Raw genomic sequence first — 12334 nt, forward strand, 5'->3', positions numbered from 1 at the left:
TTAATAAAATTGAATTTTAAATCGGGTCAAAATGATTATTAAAACATTTTAAAATTTTAACGATAAATATTTGACTATTAATCGATCCTTATTTAATCCACTCAACCAAACACATCCTTAGCATAAAAAGAAATATTTTTTCATGGATGACCTAACTAAGAGATTTTTCTCACAAAATACGATCTGACCGTTTCATAAAAATTTTTATTATGAAAAAAATGGTTCAAACTTCCACTTTAAAATATACTGAGGGAAAACTGAAATAATCTGGAAAAAAAAAAGAATTTGCAAAAGGGATAAATGCTGATTAATTTAGTATAAAATGGATTTATTTATTATACCAACCGGTATGAAATTAATTGAGCGGCCCCCTTCACTGTTGGCCCATTGAATCATCCTGCGTAAAGTGGTCAAATAAACCAATAAAAAAATAAAGTCAGTTGCTTTATTACTTCAACTGTCTTAACAGTATACCTGTGACGACTTTGTCCCTTCCCTTGTTACTAGGATGGATGCAGAATTTTACGTGTTAGCCACATAGGTTCAAAAACATAAACACCCAAGATGATCGGGTCTACACTGGAATTTGTGACCAAATATTATAAATAAAATATCAAAAATCACGTTTCACGAAAATATTAATTAAAAAAAGACAACCGGACGATGTTTTTCAAGAATTGCTTAATCTATTCGTCAGCTCGATCGAAAATTACTCGATCGAAAACTATGAACAAATCAATAAAGGTTATCGAGATCTCTCTCTCAATGCCTAAGTCAGACAAAGCATATAAACGTCCCATTGGCAAATCTGGGTCCTGTGATGTGTCACACTACATATATTTGGAGTACAAACAAATTTGAAATATCATATGAATTTCTTGTTTATGCATATACGAGTTTGGTGAAGAAGAAGAATTAACTTTTGGGATTTCAGGCCCGCCAAGTCTCAAATCCACATGCACGAAGCAGTCAAAAATCACTACTAATCCCTTCATTTTTTTGGTATTTTCAGGCCCACCAGAGTCTCAAATCCACATGCATGAAGCAGTCAATAATCACTACTGCTCCACCTCCCTAGTAAATGCTCACTTTAAAAGCACGGGCAAGGACTTCTCGTAAACCTTTTAAATTTCTGCATGTCTCTCTCTCTTTTGTGTTTTTCACGCCTTTACTCCGCTTTTGTTGCCGTCAATCAAGGAAGGCAACCGTCTTTTATTTCACTCTCGGTCTCGGGTAAGTAAATATAATCTGGGTTTTTTTCCTGGTTTTGTGTTTTCTTGGATTTTTTTCCCGGAATTTTGATGACCCCTTTGGGATATTTTGAAGAGAGTATTGTTGTAATATACTTTTGAGTAATTGATACTCCTCATTCTTTGCGAATTGGATTTCTTGAATTTCTTTTCGATTTATTTGGGGGAAAGGCTTGTGAGTAATCCTTTATGAGGAATCAAATTATGGCATTAACTGTGGGTCGTTTTGTGCAAATTTAGTGTCGACTTCTTTTTCGGTCAAGATTTGTCGGGCTTGAAGATATTCGCAAGAGATTTTGACCCTTTTCTGTAAAGATTTTCTCAGTTCTTGGAGAGTAAATGTATGCGCGGGCATTCATTTAAAAGAGAGAAGTAACAAATTGAAAGAGTGCCCCTCGAACAATGGCTCAGTAATGACGAGTTCTGGTGTAGAATTCTAGAGAAGTTCCATAACTTTGCGCTTGGGTCGAGGTAACAAGGTCGGTGAAGAAATGTTTTCCCTCTATTTGGTCTTTCCAGTTCTTACTTTGGTTTATCCTTTGATGAGTGATTCTTTTATTGGAAAGATTCTGCTAATATCAGTATCGGGACCCCGACCCATTAGTGGCAGATCTCCTCCTCGAAGAAATTTCTTAACAGTATATGTTTAATATTTTTCAAGTTTTACTTGCAAATCCATTGAATCGCCTAAATTCTTGGTCGACTATTGATTTATTTGATTATGTTTAATCTTTTCATCTGTGTCTGTTATTTATGACATGATTCTTTCTTTGAAACTTATAAAACCATCAACTGGTTGGTGTGATCTTGTGAGGGCCGAGTGTAGATACAGGCGTGCAGGCATGGATATGTAAATGTTAGAGAATTACATTCTCGGACTTATGCATGCATACTGTGAAGAAAAGAATTGTCTATTTATGATTATGATTTTTGTCTCTCTCATGGGATCTGAAACATCAGCACTTTGATGCCCTAAATATTTATTTTCCTGAAGAGACAATTCAAGACCAACACTTGTAGTCATGGCCCATTAATCTATTATTTTCCATTTCCTTGTTCTTTCATCCATGTTAAGTGTCTTGTGTATTATGTACCTCAATTTGAAAAGATATTGCTTTAATGTGCTTGTTTAATAGCGTCGAGAGCAGAGCTCCGTACTTCAGGGAGCTAATGGAGAAAAGGCAAATAAATTTTAACTCACCGCTACTCTCTGTAAGGAGATATTCATCACCTTCAAACTCTTCAGAGTTCGTGAAAGGGAAGGTGACAGAAAAGCCAATATCCTCCCGACAGCAATTTCATACTTTAAACAAATCGGATTGGGAAATTGAGGAGGTGACAAAACCAGGTGCTGTTCCTTTTCACTGGGAACAGGTCCCTGGAAAACCAAAATGTGAAGTTGAAAGCCAGGTTCACACTGTTGAGGAACCTTTAAACACCATCAGACGTAATTCAGGTGAAACTCCAAGGCTGCCCCCAGGAAGGGTATCGGTTCTTCCATCCCAGTATAACTCTTGTGAAAGATTTGTTGATCAGAATGTTTACATGCCACAGATTGAAGCATTTTCCTATAGTGACCATGCTAATGTTATGGAGAAATTGAATGAGAGTTTAAATCATGGAGATGAATCTGACACAGATAGTGGGGCCGATGGGTATTCCGATGCACTTGACACACTGTCAAGGGCATCATCATCCTTTGCACCATCTGGAACTTTTTCTGTCGACGAAAAAACAAGAGATTTAATGATGGATAGATTCTTGCCTGCTGCTAAGGCCGTTGTTCTAGAGACACCACAGTATGTTGTGAAGAAGCCATTGGTGGTCAACGAGCAACAGAAGGAACCAGCAAAGAAGGTGGTTTCAGGGGAAAGAAAGCTCTTACTTGAGCAATATGGTTCCATGCCATATTACAGGCAGTGTACTGATAGTGTGGAAAGTGAACATGAAGATGAGCGTTCAACTATGGCGAAAAAATCGGGGAAATTGTGGGGGATTCTTCCTCGGTTTCGTGTAAAAAATTCTCTGTGCCTGTTTAATCCACTGGCTGTAATGAATTTGAAAAGTTGTTCTACGTCTTCTTCTGCCAGTGATATTAGGAAACGGACTGGGAAAGCGTTCAGTGGACCCCTGGATAAGGTAGTTTTCAATTCTCACTTGCAAAAGTTTATTAGAGCAGTGGATTAATAATTATTCATTGAACTATCGAATCATTGCAGAATTCTTATCACGTTCCTCCTACAAAAAGAAGTCATTCTGGTTTGCTGCCTAGGGAATTGCTAAAATCTGAGAAGAAGTTATCTAGTGGGTCAAATCATTTCTTGAATTCCTTCGACTTGTATAAATCAGGATTGTCTCCATTAAGACCGAACAGAAGTGGTAGCATATCTCCCTATCGCAATGAATCCCCGAAGTCTCCATTTCGTGAAGGAGTTGGATTTATTGGTATCCCCAATAACATTGATAATTCAAATGCCAAGAAAATAGCATCGTCCCGGAAATTGTTCAAGGCTTTGCAAGATGTGTCAAAGAAACAATTAAACGAGCGAGGGCCAGATCCATCAGGCAACACAACGGAGAAGACTCTGTACATGGATTTTGTTAATAAAACGGAGCTCCCAGTTTCAAATTTATCTCGTGCAAAAGCAGAGGTGCCAGTGGATATATCCGGCGAGAGGTGGAAGTTTTTGGCTGGAAGAAAACAAATGGTAAAAAGTAATGCATTTAAATCTTCTGTTCCTGAAACTCTATACCCTCCCATGTCAATGCCTGGAAATTTAGCTGTTTCTGATAAAGATGTAAGGCCCCTGGAATGTACAGAAGTTCTATCCGAAGCAAACTTTTGCACGAAAGATGAACATAATCAAGAATCAGATATTCAAAGAGAATTTGATTCTGCTTGTTTGAAGTCTCCTTTACCTCCACCTTTACCAAAATCACCTGCTGAATCGTGGTTATGGCGGACATTGCCTTCCGTTTCTTTAGGCAATCCATTTTCCAGTCCACGCCAGACAACTCAATTTCTCTCCAAGAAACAGAACCTGAAAAGTTCCAATACTGATTCCAAGTGGGAAACTATCGTCAAAAATTCTTACCTACGACAAAATCATGTCCGATATTCAGAGGTACCTGTGGCCATCTTGTGAACTTTTTCCTCTAAAGCATTGGTTGAATTTCGCCTAATTGTTTCTATTTTATTCTCGAATCTTGACAGGAAATTATGCAAAATGCTTCCAACCGTAGAAACAAATCATAGAAAAGAAGAAACCCCTCTAGGGATCCTCATCCACGTACACAAGTGCAAGATTTTTCAAGCACCTAATTTTACAGACCATTTTTTTGTTGTTGTTGCCATTTATATAGTTTTTCACAGATAGAGAAACCCAATTCTAGGAATGGAGGAATGGCATACGATCTAATGGCTGTAAAGTCCTTGTTTGTAAGCTTTGTGAAGCCAGCTTGATATAACACAGATAGGCATAAGAAATATGAAACCTTAACAAATTACTCTATATGTGTATTTGTGTTTCAGCTAGAATATTTGCTCTGAGCCTGTGCTGTTCCATTAATCTTGAGAAATTGTGTATTGCTAAAATTCATACTAAAAAATTGAAGACATTTTTAGTGTAGTGTATCTGGGATGTAGTTGTTTAATGTATCATCACCTTTTACTATTTTTTTAAGAAAAAATTATGAAAACACCAAACTAAAGAGTTTTATGTACAAAATGCTCATATTTTTTTTCCTTAAAAAAAAACCATTCTATACATTTTTAAGTAAAAGATGTAATGATTTTCATGAGTCGGGTCGGGTCAGATATTTATCTTATAAAATTAACATGTGAGAAAGTTTCATAAGATTTTTTTTGTGTATTTGAAAAATAATAATCTTCTTACTAAATTGTATTCATTCAACTAAGAAACATTTTAATCAAGAATTTGATATAATTAAATGAAAGCTTCATATTATCAAATCAAGCTTTTTCAAAATAAAATTATGAGTAAAATTTTTAATCTCATAACTTCGCGTGCTTGGAAGAAAATACTATTGGAATATCAGTATTTCAAAATTACGGCCACATTAATATAATTTTTTTTTAAAAAAAAGATATTTGTTTTTTCCATGATTTTTATATATGAACGAATAATAACGAGAGAATAGCTATATGGAAACCCTTTTATTTTCTCTTATAGTTCTGAACTTCCGAATCATAACATTTTACTCAATAAAGTCATCAAACCTTCATTACAAGAAAGTAAATATCTAAAATGATAAATGCGTTATGTTAAATATTTTCAATCATACCAAAATAAATAAATTTTCGATAACATATAGTTGATGTATGACCAATATCTCGAATTTGAGACGAAATATTATGTCCGTCCAACTAAAACAAAAAAATCCTATTGGACTATTTATAATTTGACATTATAAAATTGGATTTATTTTTGTGACGTTTGATTTCCTTGGTTTTCTCAGACATCCAGTAACCTTTTCATACCAAAATACAATGGACTTAGCCCTGAATTAATATCTGGTTTATCGGCCCGGCCAAACCGCCCGTTAAGGAACCATCGGTCGGTCCTAAGGGGCAAACTGTCTTAAATGTACAAGAATGTAGAGGGCAATTGAGTCCCATGAAATTGTCAAAATTTTGTTACACATGAGAGCTAACTGTTAGGCATTAATAGCACAGTTATGAGTAATAATTAATCTTTAATTTAACGATTGTGAAGGGGCCCGTCTCTCCGGTAGACCAAAACACGAAAAAATATTATATATATATATATATAATATAATATATATACGACTCGTGAGACCGTCTCACATAAGTTTTTGTCATATATATTTGGGGATTTCTGGATAGAATTTAGTTGATTTATTATAATAACAAGTTCAAATCACAAATTCACAACCAAGGAACAACTCATCTTATTTAATTTTAGAGGTCAGCATAATAATGACCATTAAATTTGTACAAATTGACCCATAACATCTTGTCACATTCTACTCTCGAAATAGAGGTTCACACATTTCTGTGTGTTATTAATGTCTATATACATTATATATGTACAATTTTGTCATTTTGTCCACATACCGTAAGTACTCAACTATGATGTGACACTCATCTATTGAATGTAATGAAACATATCCAAATTGTACATCTAATAAGTTAGTGTTATCTCATTGATGAACACTTACAATAAGTGTACGTCATATAAAAACTATTCTAATATATATAGATATATATATACATACATACACGAAGAGTAAGCATCTGACAGTATCATTTTCATTAGGGGTTCCATGAGTATTGCCTACATCGTTATTAATGTACGCGGTGGGGGACACGCAATGTTAAGCAGTGGATTAATAATTAAGCACTCTCTAGTCTCCTAGTAAAACATAAATATCGAAATATATATATAACTATTTGAAAAACTAATCACTCGTTCAGTCTCAATTATTTAAGTTTCTTTTTCTTTTTCTTTTTTTGTCGTCTTCAATATATAATTCAGTTTCCATATTTAATAACATTTTTTTATTTTTCTTTTTACTAATATACCCCAATGAACTAAAATTTGGAAAATATACAACTATTTTTTAAATAAGCACAAAATATGAAGTTTGTTTCTAAACTTTAATTTTCCAATGGGTTTTCTTAATCTGTATGGAAAAAAACATACATAATTAAAAATGCAGTATCAAAAAGGAAGGAAAAAACTTGAATTGTTCTTTATCCTGGAAATTAACGAGTTAGATAAACCATAAAGTTAATCACGTGACTCGAATAAGTTTTAGTTTAATCAAACAAAATTAAAAATTCGGATGCCCTAACAAGCAGTTCTGGCTGCGTTCCTATGCATAATCATGTTGACCATGGAAGAGCGGAAGAGCGACATCAGAGAAAGAGAATATTATCATATATAATGGGAATAGCAGAAGAGATGCATCATGAAAGGAGTAGAAGAATAGAAGAGCGACATCATGGTAAGAGCAGAAGAGTCGCGACATGGGAAGAGAATATCCATGGAAAAGCAGAGCCATAGTCGAGCATAATCATGGACAGTTGAGCCGAGCCCATGTGAATCTGCGCGATAAATATAGATAAAGTATCATAAACTTCAAACACATGTGATACCTCCTTCAATGTAGTCAACCCGGCCTGGTCCTAGCCGAACTATTCCATACCCGAGCCCGATCTACAGAAATGTAAGGATCATAATTGATGCAAAGAGGTCTGATAATAGATTGGTTTCGGGGCGGATTCGGCCAAACATGAGACCCGGCCCGTTTACCATCCGCCAAGGGTCCAATTTGGGTTGGACTCGTTGATTCGCTAAATTTATATATATATTTTTTCAAGTATAAAATAAAAAAATTTAAAATTGTTGAAAATAAGAGTTGAAATTATTGAATGTTGAAATAAGAGTTGTAAATATTGAAAATTAGTGTGTGATGATGTATGTAATGATGTATTTATTGTTGGATTATTTTCAAAGAAATTCTATAAATACGTCTCTCAAATTGTGGAAAAAACACAAACAATTGAGTGAAGAAAATTTTGTAAAGTGTGTAGTTTAATATATTTTGTGAGTCTGAAATTTTCACTTCTTACCGTAAAATTTTACTTTTAACACGTTATCAGCACGATACTCGAAGGTTCTCCATATTTTTCCAAGCTCCAAAACACAAAATTAAGAATATATATTTTACGGTTTATTTATTTTTATTGTGTATATATTTGATATATAATGTCATGTTATTCTATAAAACGAATCTATGACACCTCATTATAAAAACGTGATGTGATTATATTATTACACTGCTTATATATTTTTATTGTGTTACATTTTATTTATTGTATATATATATATATATTTGAATAATATCATGTTATTATATAAAAGGAGTCTATGACACCTCATTATAATAACATGATGTGATTAATTCACTGTTTATATATTTTTATTGTGTTATATAATAATTATATATATATATATATATATATATATATATTTGTACAATATCACGGTATTATATAAAAGGAATCCTTGACACCTCGTTATAATAATGTGATGTGATATACATAATTATTTAAACATGATTAACATTTTATACATCATATTGTTACCATTAAATTTATATACACATACATTTATTTTTTTAAGATTTTGTAACGGTCATAAACGGCTAGTTTTACCCTATAAATATGATTTTACAAACACATTCAATCCTCCAAACTTACTCTTCCTCCATAAAAATTTTCTTCATCAAAATTTTCGAAGAAGAAGAAGAATACTCTTTCAAGGTTATTTTGTATAATTATTTTGGCTATTATACTCATTAGTCTTATATTTATCGGAGAATATTTCTTTATTTTTAAAAATTCTTGTACTTGTAATTCATTCGTTACTTTGTATTGTCATATTAATAGATTTAGAACTTAACTAATAAAATGTATTGTTATTTTTATAGTACCACCATGTCAAATTTGGCAAAGCTCGAATTTGTTGTGATCGACATTACGGAAAAAAATTATATGTCATGGACTCTCGATATAGAAACACATCTTAAGTCATTGGGTCTAAATGATACCATTAAAGAAAATGGTATCTCATCATCAAAAGAAAAATCAAAAGGTATGATATTTTTGCGTCGACTTCTTGATGAAGGATTAAAATATGAATATTTCATTGAAAAAGATCTCATGGCTTTACGGAAAGGAATAAAGGAAAGATTTGAACATATAAGGTAAGTTATACTTCTGACCGTCTGTGATGAATGTAATACGTTAATATTCCAAGATTTTAAGAAAGTCAGTGATTACAACTCGATGATGTATCGAATAATCTCGCAAATAAAATTTTGTGGATATGAGGTTACGGAATCGGAAATGCTTGAAAAAAATATTTTTCAATTTTCACGCATCAAATATAACTCTACAACAACAATATAGAGTGTGTGGATTTGCGAGATATTCTGAATTTAATGCATGTCTTCTTGTGGCAGAAAAGAACAACGAGCTGCTAATGAGAAATCATCATTCCCGATCCACTTGATCAACAACATTTCTAGAAGTAAATGCTGTAAGTAAAAATGAATTTAAACCTGAAAACCAAAATCAAATTAAAAGACAAGTTTTTGGTCGAGGTCGTGGACGTGGAAGTGGTCGTGGTCGTAGTCGTGGTTTCGAAAATAATCATAGTAGTTACTTCTATAACCCATCTCAAAACCGCGTCACGAACCACCTACTAAAAAGGCATCATGAGAACATGAATGTTAATGAAAATCACTCAAAACGATTTGAAAGTTCCTGTTTTATATGTGGCACTCTATGACATTGGTCTTGTATTTGTTGAGCCCCCGAACACCTTTGTAAGCTCTATAAAGAATCAATAAAGGGAAAAAAAAGACCAACTTCACTGAATACAGTGACTGTTTGAGTAATTCAACTCATTTTGATGCTACAGACTTTCTGAATGATTTCTCTGAAAATGATCAATATATTGGTGGAATAGAAATGTAAAATATTTTTTTTTCATGTGCTCATATGCTAATGTTTTATTGTAAAATTATAATATGCGTTATATATATTTTTCAATAAATTATATATGTATCGTCAATAATTTTTTTCATTGCATATTTTTTTTTTAAGTTCAAATATGAAAAATGCTATGAACAAAGCTAAACAAGGAACTAATATCATGGAAGTTTGCATACCTGATAGTGGTACAACACACACTATTCTCAGAGATAAAAAGATATTTCTTTTAACTAAAACCAACAAAAACAATGGTGAATACAATATCAGATCCTGTAGACTTGATTAAAGATTGTGGTAAAGCACATTTTTTGTTACCTAATGGTATAAAATTTGTTGAGTTTTAATGACATATATTCCAATTGTTATGATACTCAGACAATAAATGAAGGAAATGAAAAATATATGTGTCTTATTATATATAAATCAAGAAAGAAATATGTAGTTGAAAAGCTCTGTCTAGCCGGTTTCAAAGTCCATCATCATGGTAAGAGCAGAAGAGCAACATCATGGAAAGAGCAGAAGATCCACACCATGGGTAAAACAGAGACATAGCCGAGCATAATCATGGATAGTCGAGCCGAACCCATGTGAATATGTGGTAAATATAGATAATAAATGTAAAGCACATGCAATACCTTCAATATAGCCAACCCGACCGGTCCCACCCGAACTATTCTAGACCCGAGCCCATTTACTTATGTATGGCTCACAACTGATATAAGTAAAGCAAACAGCCTAACACCTTGCACATAGTCTACGCTATTCTCTACTTGGGAAAAGGTCTCAAGATGGAAATGCCTGAGCATCCGAACTCCTATCAGAGTTTACTAAGCCGAGCTCCTAACATAGTTTAACGAGTTGAGCTCCTGACAGCGTTTTTGTCGAATAGCCGAACTGAAAATACACCGACGCGAACTCAAAACAAATATGGCGGTGAATAAAATCTTATCCATATAAAACTCTTGGATAAATCTTGTGATTAGGAAAAAATCCCGAGAAATTCGGGATATACTATTCAAATTTATAAATTACTAAAGATAAGATAATATAATCACTCTTAGAATATTTCATGTTCGCAATCTTGATTTTGATGATAACAAAACTTGTTATTTTATTTCTAATGATTTACCTAAGAGCGCAGGAAGCTGTAACTAATCTCGCTTCGAACTGATCAGTTAAACGAGCCAAAACTGAAGCTAACAGGTGCGAACTGAAAGTGTCTGCTGATTGTCCAAACTGAATCAGCTCAACTGATATATCAAAGATCAGTTCAACTGATTGTCCAGCTGATAGGCAGTTCAGCAAAAGATCTTCAAAAGCCCGGTCAGCTGATGAAGTGCTGAACTGATGAAGAGCCCACCTGACCAGTTCAACTGAAAGAATGAAATCAGTTCAACTGACGAGTCAACTGATTTCATCAGTCTAACTGAATATCAGTTCAGATGACCAGTTAAGTGCATCAGTTAGGATTCAATAAGTTGCAGATCAAGACAAGCTTACCTAAGTGGATTCCAGCTACGTACAACGATACAAAAGATATTGTACAATCAAGGTACAATAATAGATGTCGGAAAAGTCGACACACGAATCTCAAGGAACGCACTCAAGCTGCAACGGATACAATTATTGAGTCTCACTGTACGATCAGTTTCCCGTCTATAAATAGTAGATCAGTGAAGACCAATATATAAGAAGAGATGAACAAAAAGTGTGTGAAGATACAGAGAAAAATGAGCACACATATTGCATATCAGCTTACAAGAAACAATCAGCCCAGAGGGAACACTTCATCATGTTATCAGCTTAGATTAGAAGCACAATTCCCTCAGTGTGTGAGAGCACTTTCATGTTGTAATCAGGGATCAGCTCTCTCATACACACACTCCACCACTCAAATATAGTCTTGCACAAAGACAATAAACTTGTGTATGTAGTATTTGACACACAGATGTTAAATAAGTGTTGACTGGAAGGTGCTGCATTCAGTCTAGTCTAGAAGTTTAGTTAGGTAGTTGGGTAAGTCCTAAGCTGAGTGAGTTTGTACAAATCATTTGATAAATCAAAGTCTTCTAGTGGCTCCTACCCGAGGTGGTTGAAGGGGTGACGTAGGAGCAGTTGAAGTCTACGAACATCCATAAACATATCTTGTGTATTTAATTGTTAAAATATTGTTTTCAAACTGATTTGATCAATTAGAGTATCTGTCAGTTCAGTTTTCACCATAACTGAACTGATATATATCACAATTGATTCTCTTTATTTTTAGTTATTCAGTTATATAGGATATAAAATATATCAGCGTTTCTTAACGAATGATTACTTCGATTGTTTTTCGCTTGATTTAATATCAAACTCGATTTATTTAATCGGTGTAAACATTCTTAGAACACGAGCTATTGCAACTCTTGGAGAATATTGTGTTTGAAGTACCTCAAGGTGCCCAACACACGATCCTTCAATTGGTATCACAGCTAGTTATTCTAAGAAGGATATTTGAAAACTGACTAAAATTATTTTACTTTAAAATAGTTTTAAA

General features: G+C 33.7%; 1 protein-coding gene across 5 annotated transcripts; it reads left to right on the forward strand.

The window, feature by feature from the left end:
- Positions 1-977: 977 nt before the first annotated feature.
- LOC142533650 (uncharacterized) lies at positions 978-4803 on the forward strand. 5 transcript variants are annotated; one of them, XM_075640492.1, is made up of 4 exons: positions 978-1233; positions 2387-3389; positions 3470-4375; positions 4465-4803. In XM_075640492.1, exons 1-4 carry the CDS (start codon positions 1082-1084, stop codon positions 4504-4506), a joined length of 2103 nt encoding a protein of 700 aa, XP_075496607.1. In that variant the 5' UTR covers positions 978-1081; the 3' UTR covers positions 4507-4803. The 5 variants fall into 5 exon arrangements, with proteins under 5 accessions (XP_075496607.1, XP_075496614.1, XP_075496622.1 ...); XM_075640499.1 differs by having other exon boundaries at positions 1096-1233; positions 1491-3389; XM_075640507.1 differs by having other exon boundaries at positions 1128-1233; positions 1566-3389.
- The last annotated feature ends 7531 nt before the right edge of the window (positions 4804-12334 follow it).

Source organism: Primulina tabacum, chromosome 2 (assembly GCF_025594145.1).
Source record: "Primulina tabacum isolate GXHZ01 chromosome 2, ASM2559414v2, whole genome shotgun sequence".
In the NCBI taxonomy this organism is placed as follows: domain Eukaryota; kingdom Viridiplantae; phylum Streptophyta; class Magnoliopsida; order Lamiales; family Gesneriaceae; genus Primulina; species Primulina tabacum.

Coding starts and splice junctions, on each gene's coding strand:
- LOC142533650 (XM_075640492.1), top strand. CDS start 1,082: ATGCTCACTTTAAAAGCACGGGCAAGGACTTCTCGTAAACCTTTTAAA. Junction 3,390..3,469: donor TCAGTGGACCCCTGGATAAG/GTAGTTTTCAAT, acceptor GAATCATTGCAG/AATTCTTATCACGTTCCTCC. Junction 4,376..4,464: donor ATCATGTCCGATATTCAGAG/GTACCTGTGGCC, acceptor GAATCTTGACAG/GAAATTATGCAAAATGCTTC.